This window comes from Rhinopithecus roxellana, chromosome 12 (genome assembly GCF_007565055.1).
Source record: "Rhinopithecus roxellana isolate Shanxi Qingling chromosome 12, ASM756505v1, whole genome shotgun sequence".
NCBI lineage: Eukaryota > Metazoa > Chordata > Mammalia > Primates > Cercopithecidae > Rhinopithecus > Rhinopithecus roxellana.
The window spans coordinates 12,904,233-12,930,941 of record NC_044560.1 but is presented as its reverse complement, the minus strand read 5'-3'; the positions used below and the strand labels follow the sequence as shown (position 1 = coordinate 12,930,941).

The 26,709-nt window shown below is 45.9% G+C and overlaps 1 protein-coding gene across 1 annotated transcript; it reads left to right on the top strand.

Annotated features, from left to right (window-relative positions):
- The first annotated feature begins 1,796 nt into the window (after positions 1 to 1,796).
- On the top strand, positions 1,797 to 25,146 carry FUCA1 (alpha-L-fucosidase 1). Its single transcript, XM_010355753.2, is given in 9 exon segments — positions 1,797 to 2,278; positions 5,162 to 5,296; positions 7,435 to 7,572; positions 10,380 to 10,485; positions 15,501 to 15,701; positions 21,075 to 21,233; positions 21,235 to 21,266; positions 24,049 to 24,148; positions 24,367 to 25,146. Coding segments are annotated over 9 exon segments (1,404 nt in total). The 5' UTR covers positions 1,797 to 1,886; the 3' UTR covers positions 24,508 to 25,146.
- The last annotated feature ends 1,563 nt before the right edge of the window (positions 25,147 to 26,709 follow it).

The following is a 26,709-nucleotide window of genomic DNA, read 5'->3' as shown; positions in this document are numbered from 1 at the left end:
CTGTAATCCCAGCTACTTGGGAGGCTGAGGCAGGAGAATGACTTGAACCCAGGAGGTGGAGGTTGCAGTGAGCCAAGATTGCCACACTGCACTCCAGCCTAGGCGACAGAACAAGACTCCATCTCAAAAAAAAAAAAAAAAAAAAAAAAAAGAAGAAAAGAAAAGAAAATAGCTGTGATTCAGCAATAGTCATTGTCTCTCCTCGTCACTGCCAGAATGAGGAAGTGCTGGGTTCTGTCAACATAGGCTCTGACTTCTCATGAGGTGCAAGAAAGAAGCAGCATGAACAAAGGCATAAATTTTGCACCCGGAGACATGGATTCTAGTCCCACCTCTGGCCCAAACTAGCTGCATGATCTTGGGCAGCCCCCCAGCCCTCTCTGGGCTTCAGTTCCCTCCTCTGTACAATGGGAAGGGTAGGGAAGAGGATGGTGCCTAGGATCTTCAAAGTCCCTTCCAACTCTGAAGTGCTGCCATTCTCTCACTGGCATGTGGGAACTGAGTGTGCTACATGGGGTCATGAGACTTCTTCTTTTTTTTTTTTTTTTGAGACGGAGTCTCACTCTGTCGCCCAGGCTGGAGTGCAGTGGTGCAATCTCGGCTCACTGTAACCTCCACCTCTGGAATTCAAGCGATTCTCCTGCCTCAGCCTCCTGAGTAGCTGGGATTACAGGCGCACCCCACGTCCGGCTAATTTTGTATTTTTAGTAGAGATGGGGTTTCACCATGTTGGCCAGGCTGGTCTCAAACTCCCGACCTCAGGTGATCCGCCCACCTCGGCCTCCCAAAGTGCTGGGATTACAGGCGTGAGCCACCTTGTCCAGTCAGAGACTTCTGACTTCTGTATTTCCCTCGCTAATGGCCTCACCTCCCGTTTGAGTAGTGCAGCATGTACAAATTGCAGAGGAACTGGGAACTTCCCTGCCAGACAATCCTTTGGCCTGGGTCCTCTTGGCTCTCCACTTTCTTTTTCTTTTCTTTCTTTCTTTCTTTTTTTTTTTTTTTTCAGACAGGGTCTGGCTCTGTCGCCCAGGGGCTGGAGTGCAGTGGCGTGATGTCGGTAGAAGCTAAGCTATTTGAAATGCCTCAGAATTCCCAAAGAATGCTCAGTATATACCAGACAGATGAAACGGTCCTGCCCACTCCCCGTCTTTCAGTACCCACTTTTCTCCCTCCTCTCCCCTCATAATGTTTCCTCCCATCATCCCTCTTCCTCCTTACTTCTGTCAGGGCTGTTAGATACCCTTCCAGTCTGGTATCTCCTCCTCCAGCCCCCTATGGCTCCCAAGTGATCACTAAATAAAACTTGTGATCTGACTTCAGCCTACCCCTGCAGGATTGCAGCAGCAAAATAGATTACTCCCAGAGGCGTGATCACGGTTCGGTTCACTGCAGCCCAAACTTTCCGGGCTCAAGCGATCCCGAACCTCCCACCTCAGCCTCCTGAGTAGCTGGGACTCCAGAGGTGCACCACCACGCCAGGCTCATTTTGTTTATTTTTTGTAGCGACAAGCTAGTCTCCAACTTGTGGGCTCAGAGTGTTAGGATTACAGGCGTGAGCCACTGCGCCTGGCTCAATGGACTTCTTAAATGTGAGTTCTCCGCACACACTGGGCCTTGCTCACCTCCACGATTTAACCTCGCAGGTTAAGTCCCTTTTCAAGGTTTTTATTCGTCCTTCAGCGAAGCGCTGTCAACGCCTCCCTACGTCTTTCCCGGTTAGAGTACCAGAGGGCGCTCCTCCGACCCGAAGAGGAAGCGACTCGGGCCAACCTATCCGGGTTGTCCCACCCCTTTTTCTTTCCGGGCCAATCGTTAGTCAGAGTGGGCGGAGCCGCGCGCCAGCACCTGCGCATTAAGAGTGAGCGGCGTCGCCACCAGCAGCGATGGGGGCTCCGGGGAAGAAGTGGCGGCCGGTGGGTACCGAGCTGTTGCTGCTGCTGCTGCTCCTCCTCGGGGCGACCGAGTCGGTGCGTCGGGCCCAGCCTCTGCGCCGCTACACCCCGGACTGGCCAAGCCTGGATTCTAGGCCGCTGCCGTCCTGGTTCGACGAAGCCAAGTTCGGGGTGTTCATCCACTGGGGCGTGTTCTCGGTGCCCGCCTGGGGCAGCGAGTGGTTCTGGTGGAACTGGCAGGGCGAGGGGCGGCCGCAGTACCAGCGCTTCATGCGTGACAACTACCCCCCCGGCTTCAGCTACGCCGACTTCGGCCCGCAGTTCACTGCGCGCTTCTTCCACCCGGAGGAGTGGGCCGACCTCTTCCAGGCCGCGGGCGCCAAGTGAGTGTGGTCCCGGGGGGCGGCGCCCCTTCCCGGCTCGGGTGGCAGACAGGAGGTGGGGTGGGCGGCCAGCCGGGGCGCGAAGCTGCCGGTAGCCCCCATGACACCGGGACCCGCGTGTGGCCTCCTGCGGCCGCAGGAGTGAGCGTGGCACACCTGATGAGGAGGAGGAGGTGCGTCTGGCTGGGGACTGATAAATGAAGGTTCGGGAGATGGCGGACTGGGAAGCCCTGGGTATCTACACCTGTGCACCGAGAGGGCTGAGTTAGGCCACTGTTGTCCCTTTCAGATTGACAGCCCTATCAGGACTCCAGGGTTTCAAATCAGTGGTGTGGAGCCTGGTTCTAATTCAGCTGTGAACCTGGACAAGTCACTTCAGCCTCTTCTATGGTTATAGAAAGGGGTTGTATCCTTTCCTTTCAGCCCTGATGTCTCTAAGAGGGAAAGAGAGAGGAGATCTGATGTGCAGTGTATTTGGGCAACAGTACAGATAGTCATTCGTTTGCTCCTCTCAATCCCTTGTACGTAGGAAGTGCCCAAGAAAGGTTTGACTCTGAGAACTGTTGGAACTTGGAGGTGGCTGGTTCAGACAACAGAGTAGAGAGCGCTGGGGTGGGGATAAGGGGAGACCAGGACCCATGAAGTTGTCAAGGCAGGGGCTTATCCTGAAGGAGTGAGCCTTGAGAGCCCTGTATTTCCAGGTGTTAAGTCAGGGAGTGGTTACTCAGCTTCTAGAAAGATTCATTCGGCTGCTGGGAGAGAAGTGGGTTGGAGAAGAGTAAGAATGGAGGCGGGGAGGTTTCCCCAGCCCCTGGCTTAGAGCAGTCTTCCATCCTTATCTTGGTTCCTAAGCTATCTTCCGGGTTTTCGTTTCTCTTGAACTTTGGATTCTCTTGTACAAAACAGAAATTATAACTGGCATTTAGTGTTTGCCATTAAATGTATGGGAGTATAAGACTTGATTAAGCAGAGGACCTGTTTGTCTCCTAGGACCTTAGAGATCCATAACTTATAAGTGAGAAAAATTAAAATCTGGGAGATAGCCTCTTTCCCTGCCTTTTATTTCATGGATGAGGTGACTGGCCCAAAGAAAGGAAGAAATACAATGTCCTAGACTGCAGGTCTCATGACATCAAAGTTGTTTACACTGCACCAGGGTCTGCAAACTGGCCAGCGGGATTGGTCTTCTGCCATTTTTTTTGTTTGTTCATTTGTTTTGTTTTTTGGTTTTTTGTTTGTTTTTTGAGACGGAGTCTCGCTCTGTCGCCCAGGCTGGAGTGCAGTGGCGCGATCTCCGCTCAGTGCAAGCTCCGCCCCCTGGATTCATGCCATTCTCCTGCCTCAGCCTCCCGAATAGCTGGGGCTACAGGTGCCCACCACCACGCCCGGCTAATTTTTTTGTATTTTTCGTAGAGACGGGGTTTCACAGTGTTCACCAGGATGGTCTCGATCTCCTGACCTCGTGATCCGCCCGCCTCGGCCTCCCAAAGTGCTGGGATTACAGGCGTGAGCCACCGCGCCCTGCCTGTTTTGTTTTTTTTGAGACAGAGTTTCACTCTTGTTGCCCAGGCTGGAGTGCAATGGCGTGATCTTGGCTCACTGCAACCTCCGCCTCCTGGGTCCCGGTTCAAGCAGTTCTCCTGCCTCAGCCTCCTGAGTAGCTGAGATCACAGGCATGCACCACTACACCCAGCTAATTTTTGTATTTTTAGTGGAGACGGGTTTCACCATGTTAGGCAGGCTGGTCTTGAACTCCTGACCTTGTGATCTGCCCACCTCAGCCTCCCAAAGTGCTGGGATTGCAGGCGTGAGCCACCGCGCCCAGACTCTGCCAGTTTTTTAAGGCCCATGAAGTGAGAATGGTTTTTACATTTTTAAAGGATTGTAAAAATTTTTAAAGAAGAGTACACTACAGAAAGGAATGTGCCCCACAGAGCCTAAAAGGACTTGGTCCTTCAAGTCCTGGAGTTCCCTACTCTGGCCAGTGATTGAATCATAAAGTGCAGGTATTACCTGTTTTTCTCCCATAAAAGCAAATTAAATATTGAGTGATTTGGTTGTTATTTCAACACGTGCCTTTTCTCCCAGTTATTGGGTCTTTTGTTACCTCTATAATAAATGAGAGGCAATTAATGTAGGCTTGGTAAACCAAACAGCTTAGTTTTCTGTTTTCTTATTTGTTGTTGTTATTGTTGTTTTGAAATAGTTTTGCTCTGTAGCCCAGGCTGGAGTACAGTTGCACGATCTCGGCTCACTGCAACCTCTGTCTCCCAGGCTCAAGTAATTCTTGTGCTCCAGCCTCTCAAGAACCTGGGACTACAGGCACACACCACCATGCCCAGCTAATTTTTGCATTTTTAGTAGAGATGGGTTTTCGCCATGTTGGCCAGATTGGTCTTGAACCCCTGACCTCAGGTAATTGGCCCGCCTTGGCCTCCCAAAGTGCTGGGATTATAGGTGTGAGCCACCATGCCTGGCCAGCCAATGGCTTAGTTTTCTGTCATCTGCCATTTCCAGTAGAGATCTTTCTCCTTCAGGGCAAAGAGTGAAAGAAAGTTAATCATTCCTACCAGAAGTGTTGAAGAATCACAGAGCTAAGGTGCACTTCTTTTCCCTTACCTACTTCTTCCTTCCCTCTGGGCCTCCTCCTTTGCTGGGGACTGAGGGTTGGGACTTCCTCAAATCTGCTTCCATTCCTGGAGCAATGCCCAAGGGGAATTGTGACTGCAGGAGCTTCCTGGATATCACTAATATAGTCACTGGTACAAGTACATTTGTTGTGGTCAAGTTCTTTCAGCCATTTAAAAAGGCTCAGGCGTGCCTGGCAAGTTCATGCAAGTTCACTGCCCACTTCCTTTGCTCATGTGGTTTTGCTGTCCACAGGTATGTAGTTTTGACGACAAAGCATCATGAAGGCTTCACAAACTGGCCGAGTCCTGTGTCTTGGAACTGGAACTCCAAGGATGTGGGGCCTCATCGGGATTTGGTTGGTGAATTGGGAACAGCTCTCCGGAAGAGGTGGGTGTCTAGGGATGGTTACCCTGTCATCTCTGGATCTGGCTGTCAAGAGTTCTGTACCTTCTCTACTCTCGTGTGTTTTCTAGGTTTGCATATAGCAAGTAGCCGGAAGGGCTTCTGGCCTTTGAATTAGCAGTGTTTGATGCCTCACAGTTTTCACGTGACCAAAGGGGACACCATTAGAGAAGTTCATGGCCATATTTGCTTAGATGAAGGATAACCATCATAGACTACGATGCTACTTGATGTCCTGTTTGAGGAGTAGGCTGAGTGTATAAATCATAAAGTTTGATTGGAACACAGCCATGCCTATTCATTCATGCACTGTCTATGATGGCTTTTAAGTTACAATTGGAGAGCTGAGATAAGAGACCAAATGACCTGCAAAACCTAAAATACTATCTGAACCTTTAAGAGTTTGCTGGCCGGGCACGGTGGCTCAAGCCTGTAATCCCAGCACTTTGGGAGGCCGAGACAGGCAGATCACGAGGTCAGGAGATCGAGACCATCCTGGCTAACACGGTGAAACCCCTTCTCTACTAAAAAAATACAAAAAACTAGCCGGGCGTGGTGGCGGGCACCTGTAGTCCCAGCTACTCGGGAGGCTGAGGCAGGAGAATGGCGTAAACCCGGGAGGCGGAGCTTGCAGTGAGCTGAGATCCGGCCACTGTACTCCAGTCTAGGCAACAGAGTGAGACTCAGTCTTGAAAAAAAAAAAAGAGTTTGCTGGTCGGGTGTGGTGACTCACACCTGTAATTCCAGCACTTTGGGAGGCAGAGGCAGGCGAATCACAAGGTCAGGAGTTCAAGACCAACCTGACCAATATGATGAAACCCTGTCTCTACTAAAAATACAAAAATTAGCCGGACGTGGTGGCATTTGCCTGTAATCCCAGCTACTCGGGAGGCTAGGTAGGAGAATCGCTTGAACCCGGGAGGTGGAGGTTGCAGTGAGCCGAGATCATGCCACTGCGCTCCAGCCTGGGTGACAGAGCGAGACTCCGTCTCAAAGAAAAAAAGAGTTTGCTGACTCCTGTCACCTGCTCAGTTTGTTTCTCAGCACTGTGCTTTGCTTATAGTCCTGCTGTAAAACTCTGAGATGTTGATTAGACATGGACTTTAGGAATCATGATTTTTACCACCTTTATTTAGTCTGTGGTTCATATGATGAAATACTTCAGTTATTTTTATCTGTGCCATTGTTTCTTGCATCGTAAGGTTTTTGTAACACTCACCATTCTTAACCCAAAGCAAGCTTTATTGAGTATGAAATTAGGTCATCAACCACATTTCATTTCCTGTATGTTAAGAACTATTAGTAAATCTTAGATAAATAAAACAGTAAACCTATATTCATTTCAACTGTGTGGGAAATGTTACTAATGATTGTTAGTAACATTTGTAATGATTGTTAGTAACATCTTACAAAGTAAGAGTACTTTGGATATTTTATTTTCTATTTTCCAGTTTCTTTAAATATGAAATTTTATGATTGACAGGGAAGACATTTTTTAAAAATAGGACTATATGCTTTTTTGTTTTGTTTTGGTTTTGTTTTGAGACAGAGCCTCACTCTGTTGCCTTTGCTAGACTCCAATGGCACAATCTCAGCTCACTGCAATCTCTACCTCCTGGGCTCAAGCCATCCTCCCACTTTAGCCTCCCAAGTAGCTGGGACTACAGGCTCGCACCACCACACTCGGCTACTTTTTAAATTTTTTTGTGGAGACAAGGTCTCACTATGTTCCCCAGGCTGGTCTCAAACTGATGGACTCAAGGGATCCTCCCACCTCAACCTCCCAAAGTGCTGGGATTACAGGCATGAGCCACCATGCCTGGCAGGACTATACACTATTGGGATAATTGACTTAAATGATAAAAGATGGTTTAAATAACATTTCGTTGTTAAGATATTTATGTATAAAAGGTAGTTATGTGTATAATCAAAAACACAGTAAACCTTATTTTGCTTAAGTGAATGGTGAATACTTTAAGGAAATGGTTTTGAATCCCATCCCTCTCTACATGCTCTTATGAGTGAGTCTCACTGAGATGAAAAAATGCTAGAACTGATTTTCCTTAAAACAAATTATTTGTTCTCTGCTTAATGACAGTTGTCGTTCTGTTTTTCTGTTTAAGGAACATCCGCTATGGACTATACCACTCACTCTTAGAGTGGTTCCATCCACTCTATCTATTTGATAAGAAAAATGGCTTCAAAACACAGTATTTTGTCAGTGCAAAAACAATGCCAGAGCTGTACGACCTTGTTAACAGGTAAGACACAGAAATATTTTGGCCCTACGACTTTTATCAGTGAAATCAGAGCTTCCAATAGGGTGCTGTTAAAGTGGAGGAGGGATAGGTATGAAAAAAATCTAAAAGACATCAAAATAATAAAAAGTGGTGGTTGTGGCTGGGCGCGGTGACTCACGCCTGTAATCCCAGCACTTTGGGAGGCTGAGGTGGATGGATCACAAGGTCACGAGATCGAGACCATCCTGGCTAACACAGTGAAACCCCATCTTTACTGAAAATAAAAAACTTAGCTGGGCGTGGTTGTGGGCGCCTGTAGTCCCAGCTACTTGGGAAGCTGAGGCAGGAGAATGGCGTGAACCTGGGAGGCGGAGCTTTCAGTTAGCCGAGATCTTGCCACTGCACTCCAGCCTGGCAACAGAGTGAGACTCTGTCTCAAAAAAAAAAAAAAAAAAAAAAAGTGGTGGTTGTATTAAGACAAAATACGTTCTTTCCTCCTGCTTTTCAGAACTTCGGTCATGTGGTCATATTGCCTTATACATTGAAACAGTCACACAAAACCCAGGATGGTAGAAAGTCAAAATTTTAGTTCCCTTCTTACATGCCATTTTCCCTGTGTCAGGACCCTGGAGAAGGCGGTGGTTTGGCATCAGGCAGATTTGTGTTTGAATCCTGGCTTCTGTTACACGCCTTAAATAGAACACTCTCCTGAGCTTGATTCTCACTCTGAAAAGTGGGGATAATAATGCCTTCTTTGTAAGGCTCAGAATAGTATGTGAAATGTGTCTGTCACGGTGCCTGGTACAAAGGGTGTTGTTATTATTACCATTATTCTTTAAATGATCACTTTCACTTAGGGATTTGTCACTAGACTTCACTGTGTTTTACATCCGTTTGCCTTTCTCGAGCCTGGGGACTCATAGAGGACGGTAGACCCTTAAAGCTTCAGAGGCAGCTGCCTGAACCCTCACTTTAGAGCAAAGGAAAATCACCTTTAGCCAGGCGCAGTGCCTCACGCCTGTAATCTGAACATTTTGGGAGGCCGAGGCAGGTGGATCACTTGAAGTCAGGCGTTCGAGACCAGCCTGGCCAGCCAGGTGAAACCTCACCTCTACTAAAAATACAAAATTTGGCCGGGTGTGCTGGTGCATTCCTGTAGTCCCAGCTACTCCGGAGGCTGAGGCAGGAGAATCTCTAGAACCTGGAAGGCAGTTGCAGTGAGCCGAGATAGTGCTACTTTACTTTCAGCCTGGGCTACAGAGGAAAACTTTGTCTCAAAAAAAAAGAAAAGAAAAGAAAAATTACCTTGTATTCAGATTCTATACAGATGACTTCTCTTAAGAAAATAGTAACAGTTGTAAGAGACCATCAGAGGCATGGATTTAGACATTACTGAATCTGAAATCCCCATTCTTTTTTCATACTTGGCTGTGTTGCCTTGAACAAACTGCTTATCTTTCACGATCTTGGTTTCTCTATCTGTGAAATGGGGATAATAATATATCATAGAATCATGAGAACTAATGAGGTAATGAGTTTAAATTGCCTAGTACAATTTCTTATACAGAGTAAATCACAGACCATCTGTGTTATATCTTGCCACTTAGTGATCTTCCTAGAGTTTACCTGCTAATTATGGAGTACAGTGGACAGTTTGGCATCAGGCAGATTTGTATTTGAGTTCCAGCTCCTGTTACTTACAAGCCTTGTCACCTAAAACAAATTGCCCTGCTGAGCATCAAGTTCTTGCTGCTCAAATGAGAATAAGAATGCTTACCATATAGGTATACACATATGTATCTCTATACATACACACACAATATACATGCCTTATAGGGCTCAGAGTAATAATATGCTAAAGTACAAATGGGGCTCCAATGGATTCCATAAATCCTTTGTAGTACAGACTTTGGTAATTATCCACAAAAATGCATTTTACAAATAGTTCAAACTCTTAAAACATCTTCAAAGCAAATCTTAGTCTTATAGTCCTGAAGCACCATTTTGTTTCCTTTGCTTCCTTGAAACACCATTCTTAACTGGAATTAGTTGCTGAAAGGAAACCAAGTTGTTTGTATGCTGATTACACCTCCATTTTCTAAAAGGCGTAAAGAAAAAGATTAGGGCAGGCACAGTGGCTCGTGCCTGAAATCCCAGCACTTTGAGAAGCCGAGGCAGGTGGATCACTTGATGCCAAGAGTTCAAAGCCAGCCCGGCCAAGATGACAAAACACTGTCTGTACTGAAAATACAAAAATTAGCCACGCATGGTGGTGCACACCTGTAATCCCAGCTACTTGGGTAGCTGAAGCACTAGAATCACTTGAACCCAGCAGGTGAAGGTTGCAGTGAGCCGAGATCACAGCACTGCACTCCAGCCTGGGGGACAAAGCAAGACACTGTCTCAAAAAAAAGGAAGAAAGGAAAAGATCAGGAGGAAATATACCAAAATGCTGTGTTTGTTTTAAACAGTGGTTTTATTAGCAAATCTTTTCAGTTTTCCACATCCTCTGCACTGTGATAATTTTTATGCCACATACTTTCAAAATGGAGGAAAATTAATTTTAAAATATTTATTGCAAAAATCAGTCCACGAGTCAAGTGCAGTGGTGTGCACCTGTAGTCCCAGCTACTCAGGAGGCTGAGGCAGGAGAATCACTTGAGCCCAGGAATCTGGGCTATAGTGCACTATGATCGTACCTGTTGATAGCTGCAGGACTCAAGCCTGGGCAACATAGCAAGATCCCATCTCTAAAAAAAAAAAAAGAGTCCGTAAGATTTTACTGTGAACATAAATAATAAGCTCTGTCCTGATCACATGTCTTCCAGATATAAACCTGATCTGATCTGGTCTGATGGGGAGTGGGAATGTCCTGATACTTACTGGAACTCCACAAATTTTCTTTCCTGGCTCTACAATGATAGCCCCGTCAAGGTATGTGATTATATGACTTTTTTCTTATTTATCTCCTGTGAAGAAAGAAAGTACAAGGAGCCAAACTCTGGAGTAGACAACCGCAGCAGGAGCAATAATAAACAGGAATATCAACATGGGGTCAGTAGGGATTGGGGCACTTAGTGGATGTTAAAGGTTTCTCCTTTAATCTTCCCTGGCTCCCTTAGAGTATAAGCTTTCTTCTCCTTTAGTTCTTTTTTTTTTTTTTTTTTAATTGAGACTGCGTCTTACTCTGTCACACAGGTTGGAGTGCAGTGGCGCGATCTCCGCTCACTGCAACCTCTGCCTCCCAGGTTCAAGTGATTCTTCTGCCTCAGCCCTCTGAGTAGCTTGAGATTACAAGCGCCCACCACCCTGTCCAGCTGATTTTTGTGTTTTTAGTAGAGACAGGGTTTCACCATGTTGGCCAGGCTGTTCTCGAGCCCCTGACCTCTGGTGATCCACTCGCCTTGGCCTCCCAAAGTGCTGGGATTACAGGCATGAGATACCATGCCCGGCATTCTCCTTTAGTTCTTAACTTTGACATTATAGGTTTAAACAACTGGTAAATTTACATAGTAGACCAAAAATAGTCATTACAATTCCCAGACCACTACAGAGAAAATAAACTCTATTAAGCAAATGTTATAAATGAGAAAATCACCAAAAATATATTAAAATGTATAATAAAGTATAAAGAAAACATATAACATAAAAGACATAAAGGCCAAGCGCAGCAGCTCATGCCTGTAATCCCAGCACTTTGGGAGGCCAAAGCAAGCAGATGATTTGAGCCCAGGAGTTCAAGACCAGCCTGGGCAATATAGTGAGACCTCGTCTCTATAAAAAAACAAAATTAACTGGGTGTGGTGGCACGGATGTGTAGTCCCAGCTACTCGGGAGACTGACGTGGGAGGATCGCTTGAGCCCAAGAGGTCAAAGCTATAATGAACCTAGATCGTGCCATTGTACTCCAGCCTGGGTGACTGAGCGAAACCCTGTCGCCAAAAAAATAAAGAAAATATATATGCAAAAGCTACAAAATTAAATAGTAGGAATAAAATGCAAATGTCTGCAATCCCACCTACTCTGTGTTGATTTTATAGTTTAACTCTCAGGGGGCACACTCACTTCCCTTATATGCAAATCCTTGGGGGAATGTGGCCTACCCAGTACCCTTCCCTATAATCAACACTATTAGGCAGTGCATAATGGCTGCCCATTTACAGTTTGTATTTTAGTGTACTTGCAAAGTAGCGGAAACCCCACTCTTCACTATAGCAAATTTCAAAATTGTACATGTTCTAGATATGTTGTGGATTTAAAAGAAAAATCTTAAGTGTAAATCCAGTTTGTATTGAGGTACCTTGGTAGTTCATAAATGTCTAAGGGTCTTACTGGGTCTCTATTACTAAGCTCAGAAAATGGGAAGAAAGAAAAAAACAGATTCTATATGATGCACAGAGACAGATTAAGAGTGGTTTTCCGAGGCCGGGAGTGGTGGCTCACCCCTGTAATCCCAGCACTTTGGGAGGCCGAGGCTGGTGGATCACGAGGTCAGGAGTTCAAGACCAGCCTGGCCAACATGGTGAAACCCCGTCTCTACTGAAAACACAAAAATTAGTCAGGCGTGGTGGTGGGCGCCTGTAATCCCAGCTACTCAGGAGGCTGAGGCAGAGAATTGCTTGAACCCAGGAGGTGGAGGTTGCAGTGAGCAGAGATCGTGCCACTGCACTCCAGCCTGGGTGACAGAGCGAATCTCCGTCTCAAAAAAAAAAAAAAAAAAAATAGTGGTGTTCTGGAACTTGATGAATGTTTATGACCTCCCAGATGTGTGGTACATCCCTGGGTAATGAACTCTGATGTGATGTCATATCGTAATTGTCTGCATATCTGTCTCTGCTACTCTCTGCTGGATTGTTGAGGGCAAGAACTCTGTTTTATTCACCTTGGAAACCCAGTGTCTGCCACAGTGTGAGCCTCATGGTAGTTGCTGAATAAATAGGATAAGTAGGTGGGTGTTGAACCAATAATTCAGAGTGTTAATACCCCATTTGTCTCTGAAATGGCATCTATGTATATATTCAGGGTGTATACCCCTGGAGCCAGGTCGCTTGCTATGTGAAGTTACAGTCTAGTGTTTGTGCTTAAGGAGTATCACAGAAGGAAAAACGATTAGCCAAAGATGCAGGATTGGAAAAGGGAAGAAAATATCAACCCCAGTGCCATTTAAAAAGCATGACTAAGGCCGGGCGCGGTGGCTCAAGCCTGTAATCCCAGCACTTTGGGAGGCCGAGACGGGCGGATCACGAGGTCGGGAGATCGAGACCATCCTGGCTAACACTGTGAAACCCCGTCTCTACTAAAAATTACAAAAAAATCTAGCCGGGCGAGGTGGCGGCGCCTGTAGTCCCAGCTACTCAGGAGGCTGAGGCAGGAGAATGGCGTAAACCCGGGAGGCGGAGCTTGCAGTGAGCTGAGATCTGGCCACAGCACTCCAGCCTGGGTGACAGAGCGAGACTCCTTCTCAAAAAAAAAAAAAAAGAAAAGAAAAAAAAAAAAGCATGACTAGCTAGACAGCCTGGGCCTTTTTGGCCTCTTTTTTTTTTGAGATGGAGTCTCACACTGTTGCTCAGGCTGGAGTGAGTACAATGGCATGATCTCGGCTCACTGCAACCTCCGCCTCCTGGGTTCACACGATTCTCCTGCCTCAGCCTCCCGAATAGCTGGGATTACAGGCGCACACCACCACACCTGGCTAATTTTTTGTATTTTTAGTAGAGATGGGGTTGCACCATGTTGGCCAGACTGGTCTTGAACTCTTGACCTTGTAAACCACCCGCCTCAGCCTCCCAAAGTGCTGGGATTATAGGCATGAGCCACCGCTCCCCCCCGGCCTCTCTTAAACGATAATTCCTCAGCAACCAAGACCTTCTGTGTGGCTGTGTCTCAACCCATCTTCACACTAGCTTTGCAGACATATGGGGACTGTAGATTCTCCTTCATTTCTACCAGGATTTATTGAGAACCGGTGCTGTAGCATGCCGCATGCTAAGCCCTGGAAATGCTGAATGAATGGTTTCTGCCTTTAGAGAATTACAGTCTGAAGAGAAAGACAGACATACAAATGAAATACATTATAGGCTGACCAGTATGACAGTAGAAGTATGTCCTGAGGTCTCCACAATCCATAGACAACTGGCTCGAATGCCAAAGTGGAGGGTACTGCATTAGCTTCTGTGGGATGAAGGAGTGCATGGCTGTGTCTGTCCTTGACGGGCTGAGTGTACAGGGAGCATTCATATCACCTGAGGACTCTGAGAAAGGGGAGGTGTGGCGAGGAGACACCTTTACTCACTCTGTGCCAGAGGCTGGGTACACTGTCACTTTTATCTCTCCCTCTCAAACCCCTGTGAAGTGGGTGATATTTGCTTTTGGATTTTGTTTGGTTGGTTGGTTTTGTTTGTTTTTATAGATAAGGTAACTAGACTTAAAAGGTAAAGTTACCTGCCTAAGACCCCTTGACTACTAGGTCGTGGAGCCAGCTATGAACCTCAAAGCCCTCAATAATCTTGTAACCAGGCAATAAACTCTGATATGATGTCATATTGTAATTGTCCACATATTTCTCCTCTGCTAGTCTCTGCTGGATAGTTGAGGGCAAGACCTCTGTTTTATTCACCCTGGAGACCCAATAATCTGCCCACAGTGTGAGCCTCATGGTAGTTGTTGAGTAAATACCTATTGAATAAATGGATGGGTAGATGTTGAATGAAGAATTAGGATTGTTAATACCCCATTTTTCTCTGAAATGACTTTTACATGCCTGTTCTTGAATTGATCTTGAGTTGTCCTTTTCAATTCTGTGACCCCATGATGTCCAGACATTGATTGAACCAGTTACAAATAATGACTATTCTTCTATTTCTCTTTGGCACTTAACTAGCTTCCATAGGAGAAACTTCCATACCAATGCGAATGACTCTAAAACAGGCAAGAAATGGGAATTTAAAACTTTTATTTAATCTCCTTTTGCCATGATGAGTTGAACATGGTTTCAGGTTTCATTTGTTTTTGTTTTTGTTTTTGAGATGGAGTCTTGCTCTGTCGCCCAGGCTGGAGTGCAGTGGCACAATCTCAGCTCACTGCAACCTCCGCCTCCTGGATTCCAGCGATTCTCCTGCCTAAGCCTCCCGAGTAGCTGGGACTAAAGGCACGTGCTACCATGCCCAGCTAATTTTTTGTATTTTTAGTAGAAACGGGGTTTCACCGTGTTAGCCAGGATGGTCTCGATCTCCTGACCTCATGATCTGCCTGCCTCGGCCTCCCAAGTTTATCTTGTATTGGCCATCCTGTTATAAAATATGCTACCATATTTAACATTTACATTAAGATATTCCATGTATGATTTGTCATTCTTCAGCTAAACCTTGAAGGAAGAAAAAGAATTTGCTTTTTTATTTTTATTTTTTGAGTGGGATTGGCTTTCCTTCCTTTACCTAGGTAAGGTTGGGATTATATAGTTGGAAAATAGCCTGCCATGGGTTCAGATACCTGATTTGTAGTTCCAGCTTTTAAAACTGCCTAGGGGCGTGGTCCCAGGCAGGTCGTCTCCTGTCTATTTCTCTTCTTATAGAATAAGTGGTTTACCAGATGATCTTTAAAGCAGGCTCTCCCAGCCCTGACATGTATCTCTGCAGCAGGGTTTCTCTGCCTCAGTACTGTTGACATTTAGGGCTGAATATTTGTTTGCTGTGGGGGCTATCCTGTGCATTGCAGGATGTTTAATAGCATCCCTGGTCTCTACCCACTAGATGGCGTACCACCCCAGTTATGACAGTCAAAAATGTCTCTAGACTTTACGAAATGTCCCCTCCAGAGCGAAATTGCCCCCAGTTGAGAATCACTGCTCTAGACTAACTTTCTTGCTTTCAAATAGAGCCTTACCAAAGTGCATTACATAAAGAAGTCAAGTGGTTTTACTCCTCATGACCAAGTATTCTTTCCCTTCTTAGGATGAGGTGGTAGTAAATGACCGATGGGGTCAGAACTGTTCCTGTCACCATGGAGGATACTATAACTGTGAAGATAAATTCAAGCCACAGAGCTTGCCAGATCACAAGTGGGAGATGTGCACCAGCATTGACAAGTTTTCCTGGGGCTATCGTCGTGACATGGCAATGTCTGATGTTACAGAAGAATCTGAAATCATTTCGGTAAGAGCACCTTTTGAGTTTTTTGTTTTTTTAATGAAATGGGGTCTTACTCTGTCATGCAGGCAATAGTGCAATGGCATGATCATACCTCACTGTAATCTCAAACTCCTGGGGCTCGAGTGATCCTCCCACCTCAGCCTCCTGAGTAGTTAGAATTACAGGTATGTACCTCTGCATCCAGCTACTTTTTAAATTTTTTGTAGAGACAGGGTCCTGCTGTGTTGCCCAGGCTGGTCTCAAACTCCTGGCCTCAAGAGATCTTCTAGCCTCAGCTTCCCAAAGCACTGGATTACAGGCATGAGCCACGGCACCTGGCCCGAGTTCATTATTTTTTAACTATGGATCTCAAACCAGCTTTTTAAATTATTATTATTACTTTCTAACATACTATATGATTGATTGTAATTATTTTTTTCTCTCTTTTTTTAAATTTTACTTTCAGTTCTGGGATACATGTGCAGAGTGTGCAGGTTTGTTACATAGGTATACATGTGCTGTGATGGTTTGCTGCAAACTATCAACCTGTTGTCTGGGTTTTAAGCCCCGCATGCATTAGGTATTTGTCCTAATGCTCTCCCTTCCCTAGCCCCCACACTCCAACAGGCCCTGGTGTGTGATGTTCCCCGCCCTGTGTCCATGTGTTCTCATTGTTCAGCTCCCACTTATGAGTGAAAACATGCGGTGTTTGGTTTTCTGTTCCTGTGTTAGTTTGCTGAGAACGATAGTTTCCAGCTTCATCCATGTCCCTGCAAAGGACATGAACTCATTCGTTTTTATGGCTGCAAACCCAGCTTTTTTATGTAAGTGCAATGGAAGCACTCTGGATAGAAGTGCAGATCAATAGAACCCTTTTTTTTTTTTTTGAGACGGAGTCTCGCTCAGTCGCCCAGGCTGGAGTGCAGTGGCCGGATCTCAGCTCACTGCAAGCTCCGCCTTCCGGGTTTACGCCATTCTCCTGCCTCAGCCTCCCGAGTAGCTGGGACTACAGGCGCCCGCCACCTCGCCCGGCTAGTTTTTGTTTTTTTTTTAAATTTTTTAGTAGAGACGGGGTTTCACTGTGTTAGCCAGGATGGTCTCGATCTCCCGACCTCGTGATCCGCCCGCCTCGCCTCCCAAAGTGCTGGGATTACAGGCTTGAGCCACCGCACCCGGCCAATAGAACCCTTTTAGGGACATTGAATAGACTAACAAAAACTGTCCAAGGAAATAATTGGAATTACACAAGAAAGTTGTGCAGAGGTCCTTCCCAGGATTATTTGTATGTATGTATGTATTAATTTATTTATGACCAAATTTCACTCTGTCACCCAGGCTAGAGTGCAGTGGTGCAATCTCGGCCTGCTGCAACCTCCGCCTCCCAGGTTCAAGCGATTCTCCTGCCTCAGCTTCCCGAATAGCTGGGAATACAGGCACGTCTCACCATGCCCAGCTTATTTTTGTGTTTTTAGGAGAGACAGGATTTCTTCATGTTGGCCAGGCTGGTCTCAAACTCCTGGTAACCATAAAAATTTTGACAAATTTAATATGGGTTAATGCTTAGAGCACTGAGTGAAAAAATAAGTTACATATTGGCTGTGGGCACAGTGGCTCACACCTGTAATGCCAATACTTTAGAAGGCCAAGGTGGGAGGATCCTTTGAGGCCAGGAGTTCAAGACCAGCCTGGCCGACATAGAAAAGTCCCATCTCTATTATTATATATATTTTTTCCATAAAGTTATGTATGGGCTGGGCATGGTGGTGGCTCACACTTGTAATCCCAACAGTTTGGGAGGCCAAGGCAAGAGGATTGCTTGAGGGCAGAAGTTCAAAACCAGCCTAACCAACATAGTGAGACCCCATCTCTATTTTAAAAAATAAAAATAAGTAGCTGGGCACGGTGGCTCACGCCTGTAATCCCAGCACTTTGGGAGGCCAAGGAGGGCGGATCACAAGGGGCAGGAGTTGGAGACCAGCCTGGCCAATATGGTAAAGCCCCGTCTCTACTAAAAAATCCAAAAAAATTAGCTGGTCATGGTGGTGCATGCCTATAATCCCAGCTACTCGGGAGGCTGAGGCAGGAGAATTGCTTGAATCTGGGAGGCGGAGGTTGCAGTGAGCTGAGATTGCACCACTGCACTCCAGCCTGGGCGACAGAACTCCAGCCTGGGCGACAGAGCGACAGAGTCTCGCTCTGTCGCCCAGGCTGGAGTGCAGTGGCCGGATCTCAACTCACTGCAAGCTCCACCTCCCAGGTTTACACCATTCTCTTGCCTCAGCCTCCCGAGTAACTGGGACTACAGGTGCTCGCCACCTTGCCCAGCTCGTTTTTTGTATTTTTTGGTTTTAGTAGAGACGGGGTTTCACCGTGTTAGCCAGGATGGTCTCTATCTCCTGACCTCGTGATCCACCCGTCTCAGCCTCCCAAAGTGCTGGGATTACAGGCTTGAGCCACCGCGCCTGGCCAAAAATTTTTTAAAATTAATAAATAAATAGATAAGTTACATATTATTACAACTGTATAAATTTAACTACATAGGAAAAAGACTGGAAAAAGACATCAAAAGTTAATGGTGTGGTGTCACTTGGAGTACTGTAAATGAATTCTTGTTTTTTTTTTTTTTTTTTTTGAGACGGAGTCTTGCTGTCGCCCAGGCTGGAGTGCAGTGGCCAGATCTCGGCTCACTGCAAGCAAGCTCCGCCTCCCGGGTTTACGCCATTCTCCTGTCTCAGCCTCCCGAGTAGCTGGGACTACAGGCACCCGCCATCTCACCCGGCTAGTTTTTTGTGTTTTTTAGTAGAGACGGGGTTTCGTCGTGTAGGCCAGGATGGTCTCGATCTCCTGACCTCGTGATCCACCCGTCTTGGCCTCCCAAAGTGCTGGGATTACAGGCTTGAGCCACCGCGCCCGGCCATGAATTCTTATAATTAATTCTTTAAATTCCTTTTTTTTTTTTTGAGATGGAGTTTCGCTTTTGTTGCCCGGGCTGGAGTGCAATGGCATGATCTCGGCTCACTACAACCTCCACCTCCTGGGTTCAAGTGATTATCTTGTCTCAGCCTCCCAAGCAGCTGGGACTACAGGTGCCCACCACTGTGCCCAGCTATTTTGTATTTTTAGTAGAGACAGGGCTTCACCATGTTGGCCAGGCTGGTCTCAAACTCCTGACTTCAGGTAATCCACCTGCCTCGGACTCCCAAAGTGCTGGGATTACAGACGTGAGCCACCACGCCTGGCTGAATTCTTCAAATTTTCTATAATGAATTTAAAATTTTCTCTGTATAACCTTAGTTTCTTTTTTCTTTTTTCTTTTTCTTTTTTTTTTTTTTTGAGACGGAGTCTCACTCTGTCGCCCAGGCTGGAGTGCAGTGGCCGGATCTCAGCTCACTGCAAGCTCCGCCTCCCGGGTTTACGCCATTCTCCTGCCTCAGCCTCCCGAGTAGCTGGGACTACAGGCGCTCGCCAGGTCGCCCGGCTAGTTTTTTGTATTTTTAGTAGAGACGGGGTTTCACCATGTTAGCCAGGATGGTCTTGATCTCCTGACCTCGTGATCCGCCCGTCTCGGCCTCCCAAAGTGCTGGGATTACAGGCTTGAGCCACCGCGCCTGGCTAGTTTCTTTTTTCTTTCTTTCTTTTTTTTTTTTTTGAGACAGAGTCTTGCTCTGTTGCTCAGGCTGGAGTGTAGCGGCACGATCTTGGATTACTGCAAGCTCCGCCTCCTGGGTTCACACCATTCTTCTCCCTCAGCCTTCTGAGTAGCTGGGACTACAGGCACCTGCCACCACACCTGGCTAATTTTTTTGTATTTTTAGTAGAGATGGTGTTTCACTGTGTTAGCCAGGATGGTCTTGATCTCCTGACCTCATGATCCACCCGCCTCAGCCTCCCAAAGTGCTGGGATTACAGGTGTGAGCCACCGCGCCCAGTCTATATAACCTTAGTTTTTCTGAGCTGCCTGGATATGTATAATACCTGTTTAAGGTCACAGTAAAAACACACACACCCGAATTCCACTCCAGAAGCTGTAAAGAATGTATGTCTTGGCTGGGCGTGGTGGCTCACACCTGTAATCCCAGCACTTTGGGTGGGTGAAGCAGGCGGATCACAAAGTCAGGAGTTCAAGACCAGCCTGGCCAACATAGTGAAACCCCATCTCTACTAAAAATACAGAAATTAACCAGGCATGGTGGCGCACACCTGTAGACCCAGCTACTCAGGAGGCTGAGGCAGGAGAATCACTTGAACCCAGGAGGCAGAGGTTGCAGTGAGCCGAGATCATGGTACTACACTCCAGCCTGGGAGACAGAGCAAGACTCCGTCTCAAAAAAAAAAAAAAAAAAAAAAAGAATGTATCTCTTTATAGCAGTTTTCCCAAAGGGGCAGCATGTGCATTTATATAACTCAATACATAAAGAAGGTCCTGAAATTGTCAGCTTCCCTGCCCACACCTCACGTTTCTGGGGCATGACCCTTCCCACTTACCCAGCACCATGAGAAGTACAGTATCACAGGAAGTGCTCCATGGCCACTCCCTGAAATTCGAGTTAATATAATTATCCAGGCCGGGCGCGGTGGCTCAAGCCTGTAATCCCAGCACTTTGGGAGGCCGAGACGGGCGAATCACAAGGTCAGGAGATCGAGACCATCCTGGCTAACCTGGTGAAACCCCGTCTCTAAAATACAAAAAACTAGCTGGGCGAGGTGGCGGGCGCCTGTAGTCCCAGCTACTCGGGAGGCTGAGGCAGGAGAATGGCGTGAACCCGAAAGGCGGAGCTTGCAGTGAGCCGAGATCTGGCCACTGCACTCCAGTTTGGGCGACAGAGCAAGACTCCGTCTCAAAAAAAAAAAAATATATATATATATATATATATAATTATCCACCTTATAGCATGATTTTTCAGTTTACTCACGTGAGCCTAACCTGCTTTTATAGTGACAAAAATATACATAGAGAGAATTTTTAGCTCAGGTGTGATGACCTGTGTCTGTGATCCCAGCACTGTGGGAGGCTGAGGCAGGTAGATCACCTGAGGTCAGGAGTTTTGAGACTGCCCTGGCCAACATGGTGAAACCCTGTCTCTATTAAAAATATAACAATATTAGCTGGGTGTGGTGGCACATGCCTGTAATTCCAGCTACTCAGTAGGCTGAGGCAGGAGAATTGCTTGAACTAGGGAGGTGGAGGTTGCAGTGAGCCGAGATCACGCCATTGCACTCCAGCCTGGGCGACAAGAGTGAAACTCCGGCTCAAAAACAAAAAAAAAATTTAAAACAACAGAGGATATTTACCAAACAGTGTGCCCTAGATTCTTTCTCTTCTCCTACTGTCTATTTTAAGCGTGATGCCAGACTTGGCATTCCTGGCTAGAGTTTCATTGTGTCTGTTCTCTCCAGGAACTGGTTCAGACAGTCAGTTTGGGAGGCAACTATCTTCTGAACATTGGACCAACCAAAGATGGACTGATTGTTCCCATCTTCCAAGAAAGACTTCTTGCTCTTGGGAAATGGCTGAGCATCAACGGAGAGTCTATCTATGCCTCCAAACCATGGCGGAGTGCAATGGGAAAAGAACACAACATCTGTATGGTGAGTCCCGTTCTCGGTTGTGTGTAAGAACAGGATGGTGCCCCATCTGGAACTAGTATCTCCTTGGGTCCACAATGTTACAAGCCAGGCTGGAAGTTGCCTTGAGAAAATCCAAAGGCTGTCATTTTCCCATAAAATCTGTGCCCCATTTGAGTTATGTGTTAGGCTACTGGGTTATCTTTGACCAGTGAGGGGAGAAAGCGGGTTTGGTGAAAAGGGAAGGAGCAATAAAGGATCAGTCAATTTACTGAGATTATTACCCTGCCCCTAAAAATAGTAATAACGAATGCTTGGGTTGCACAGGGCCCCATTCTAAATTCTTTCCATTCGTACTTGGACTTCGGGATCTAGTTATCTGATATTGGGTCCCATTTTTTTCCACTGCAGAATGAGGTGATGATACTTTATAGTGTTGTTGTGAGGATTAAATGAGATGAGTGCCTGGCACAAACTAAGTGTTCCATTAAAGGGAACTGCTTGTAGTATACCAGAGAGCTTAGGTCTCTGGATCTAATCCCTGCATTAATCCCTCTGTTTTGGATGAGTTTCTGTTTAGTGGTTGTCTTAGTCCGTTTTCTGTTGCTATAACTGAATCCCACAGGCTGGATTTTTATTTTATTTTATTTTATTTTTTAGACAGTCTCATTCTGTTGCCCAGATTGGAGTCCAGTGGCACAATCTCAGTTCACTGCAACCTCTGCCTTCTGGGTTCAAGCAATTCTCCTGCCTCAGCCTCCCAAGCAGCTGGGATTACAGGCACCTGCCACCAGGCCCAACTAATTTTTGTACTTTTAGTAGAGATGGGGTGTCACCACGTTGGCCAGGCTGGTCTCGAACTCCTGGCCTCAAGTGATCCACCCGCCTCTGCCTCTCAAAGTGCTGGGATTACAGGCATGAGCCACTGCACCTGGCTTACACTGGATAATTTTTAAAGAATAGAGGTTTATTTAGCTCACAGTTCTGGAGGCTGGGAAGTTCAAGAGCATAGCACCAGCATCTGGTGATGGCCTTCCTGCTACATTATGACATGGTTGGGGACAAGAGTGGGCATGTCCACTCAGGTCTCTCTTCCTCTTACAAAGCCATCGGTCCTATCATGGGGCCCTACCCTGATCACCTTATCTGATCCTAATTACTTCCCAAAGGCCTCACCTCTAAATACTGTATCATCAACATATGAATTTGGAGATTAAGTTTCCAACACATGAGATTTGGGAGACACATTCAAACCATAGTAGTGATTTTCATCCTCTTCTCTAAAGATAGTGAAATTTCAGGACAGGCCAGGCGCGGTCTCAGAAAAAAAAAAAGAAAGAAAGAAATCTCTGAACAACAAATCTGTCTTCATTGCATATCTTGTCCTTGTTATAGTCTCTGCTATTTTCTTTTCTTTTTTTTTTTTTTTTTTGAGGCGGAGTCTCGCTCTGTCGCCCAGGCTGGAGTACAGTGGCCGGATCTCAGCTCACTGCAAGCTCCGCCTCCCGGGTTTACGCCATTCTCCTGCCGCAGCCTCCCGAGTAACTGGGACTACAGGCGCCCGCCACCTCGCCTGGCTAGTTTTTGTATTTTTAGTAGAGATGGGGTTTCACCGTGTTAGCCAGGATGGTCTCGATCTCCTGACCTCGTGATCCACCCGTCTCGGCCTCCCAAAGTGCTGGGATTACAGGCTTGAGCCACCACGCCCGGCTGTCTCTGCTATTTTCACATGGATTTGGAATAGAAAAGAGATTTGAATAATAAGGTAAATGGCTTCATTTATTTGAAGTAACTGGTGTAGGAGTTAATTTTTAAAGACAATTTGACCCAATTGGCAGGGAAAATGGAAGATATCACCAGATAGAGTTGTATAGACTGCCTCCTTCCTGCAGACCTTCATTGGTAGTGAGTTATTGGTGCTCCCTATTAGCAGTGACAGACTCAAGGACTGGGATTTGGTAGATAATTGAAAGGGGAATGAGTGGCCTTGTGCAGTGGTTCATGCCTGTAATCCCAGCACTTTGGAAGGCCAAGGTGGGAGGATCACTTGAGCCTAGGAGTTTGAGACTAGCCTGGGCAACACAGCAAGACTCCATCACTAAAAAAGAGAAATTCGGCCAGGCACAGTGGCTCACGCCTGTAATCCCAGCACTTTGGGAGGCCAAGGCGGGTGGATCACCTGAGGTCAGGAGTTCAAGACCAGCCTGGCCAACATGGTGAAACCCCATCTTTACTAAAAACACAAAAATTAGCTGGGCATGGTGGCAGGCACCTATAATCCCAGTTACTCAGGAGGCTGAGGCAGGAGAATTGCTTGAACCTGGGAGGTGGAGGTTGCCATGAGCCAAGATTATACCACTATACTTCACCCTGGACAAGAGCGAGGCTCTGACTCAAAAAAAAAATAAAAAAATAAGGAGCCAGGCACAATGGCTCATACCTGTAATCCCAGCACTTTGGGAGAGCAACGCAGGTGGATCACTTGAGGCCAAGAGTTGAAGACCAGCCTGGTCAACATAGCAAAATGCCATCTCTACTAAAAATACAAAAGTTAGCCGGGCATGGTGGCGCACACCTGTAATCCAGTGACTCGGGAGGCTGAGGCACAAGAATTGCTTGAACCCAGGAGGCAGAGATTACAGTGAACCAAGATCACACCATTGCACTCCAGCCTGGGCAACAGAGCGAGACTTTGTCTCAAAAGAAAAAAAAAATTAAAATTAACATGAAAAAGGGGGAATGCATAAAGTTATGTATCAGGATAACAAGCCAGGTATCTTTGACAGTGTTGTTTCTGTTTTCCCAGGTATACCTCAAAGGGATCAGCTGTTTATGCCATTTTTCTGCATTGGCCAGAAAATGGAGTCTTAAACCTTGAATCTCCCATAACTACCTCAACTACGAAGGTAAGGAGGCTCGGTCAGTCCTAAGATGTAACTTTCTGTAAAGGAATTGGCAGATTCATCCTTTCTTCCTTCCCTGCCAGGTTTCTCCCATATTCATACCTCTTTTGGACTGGCTTTCCTGCCCTGGCCCAGCATGGCCATTTCCTACCATAGTCAGCCTGTATTCTCTACTCATTAGTGCATTACCAGTTGGTTTCATTCCCTTTTGTTTTCTGCAGATATTGATGCTGGGAATTCAAGGAGATCTGAAGTGGTCCACAGATCCAGATAAAGGTCTCCTCATCTCTCTGCCCCAGTTGCCACCCTCTGCTGTTCCTGCAGAGTTTGCTTGGACTGTAAAGCTGACAGGAGTGAAGTAATCATTTGAGTGCAAGAAGAAAGAGGCGCTGCCTGCTGTTTTGCTGCTTCAGTTTTCCTCTTATAATACCATCACTATAATCAACGAACTTCTCTTCTCCACCCAGAGATGGCTTCTCCAACACATTTTAATCAAAGGAACTGAGTACATTACCCCGATGTCTTAATGGACCAAAGATCTGAGATCCATTGTGATTATATCTCTATCAGGTCAGCAGAAGAAAGGATTGAGCAGTTAAACTCTGAGTTCATCAATTCTAATATTTGAAATTATCTACAATGGAATCTTCCCTCTGTTCTCTGATAACCTACTTACTTACTCAATGCCTTTCAGCCAAGTCACCCTGTTGCCTATGGGAGGAGGTGGAAAGGATTTGGCAAGCTCAGCCACATGCTATTTAGTTAGCATCAGTTGTCACCAACACTATGCAAAGGGCAGGAGAGCCTTGGGGGAAAGGAAAAGGCTTACCAAGCTGCTATGGTCAACTCTTCAGAAATTTCCAGAGCAATCTAAGAGCACTAAACAATATTCGCTATGTTTACAGTGATACTATTAAGAAAATGAATGTGATTCTGCTCTGTCTTTTTAAATATGATCAAATAAAAAAAATGTGTGCATCACATCATTTCTACCAAAAAAACATGGGATAGCTTTCTTTTCCTAGTTTCAACTTAGACTGCTATAGCTTTATGATCAGTTTCTGATTTGTGTGTGTTTTTTTTTAATCTTGCAAAATCTCCTTAATGCTGAACAAAAAAATGTAATTCCTGTGTTTTTTCTGCTTCTCACTTGTAATACCATTCTTCTGAGTTGACTACCGGTTCAGCCTCTTTGTTATAGATCTAATCAAGTTTTCTATTTCGTTTTTCCTTAATAGATATGTTTAGAAATCTTCTTTTTTTTTTTTTTTTTTGAGACGGAGTCTGGCTCTGTCGCCCAGGCTGGAGTGCGGTGGCCGGATCTCAGCTCACTGCAAGCTCTGCCTCCCAGGTTTACGCCATTCTCCTGCCTCCGCCTCCCAAGTAGCTGGGACTACAGGTGCCCACCTCGTCCCCCTGCTAGTTTTTTGTATTCTTTAGTAGAGACGGGGTTTCACCGTATTAGCCAGGATGGTCTCGATCTCCTGACCTTGTGATCCGCCCGTCTCGGCCTCCCAAAGTGCTGGGATTACAGGCTTGAGCCACCACACCCGGCCTCTTGTTTTGTTTTGTTTTGAGGCAGAGTCTTGCTCTGTTGCTCAGGCTGGAGTACAGTGGTGTGATCTTGGCTCACTGCAACCTCCACCTCCCAGGTTCAAGTGATCCTCCCTCCTCAGCTTCCCAAGTAGCTGAGACTATAGGCACATGCCACCATGCCCAGCTAATTCTTTTTTTTTTTTTTTTTTTTTTTTTTTTTTTTTTGTAGAGCCGGGGTTTTACCATGTTGCCCAGGCTGGTCTCGAACTCCTGGGCTCAAGTGGTTCACCTACCTTACAGCCTCCCAGAGTGCTAGGATTACATGTGTGAGCCACCACACCCAGCCAAGTAGATATATTTAGAAATCTTTATCCAACATTTAAATAATACATGTTTTTCTCAAGCACATATGGAACATTGGCAAATCTCATATACCAAAGAAGCAGCATCATATAAGCTATTTAGTGTGTCTACAATATAATTACAGAACAATAACAAAAACTTGGAGAAGAAAAACTGTAAATTTTAAAATACACTAAATAACTCATTGTGTTACTGATTTGTAAATTTATGGATTGTGCCATGAGATATAAAGAATTCCAAATATGTAGTTCTGGTGAGGCAAATGAAGCCTGGTTGTGAAAGAGAAAAGTACACATTAGTGTAAGTAGATTAGCACAGCCAATTTTAATTAGATTGCTTTCTGCCCAAAGTTAGAGAGCAAGTTGATGATAATATTGCTGATATGGTTCTTCACAATCTTAAAGCAACTTCATACACACTTCTAAAAAAAAAAAAAAACTCATTGATCAAAGAAGGCACCATTCAGGGAATTAGAAAATACTTGGAATGATAGTAACACTATATATTGAACCTTATAAGATGTAGCTTTAAAAATAAGGCCGGGCGCGGTGGCTCAAGCCTGTAATCCCAGCACTTTGGGAGGCCGAGACGGGCGGATCACGAGGTCAGGAGATCGAGACCATCCTGGCTAACAGTGAAACCCCGTCTCTACTAAAAATACAAAA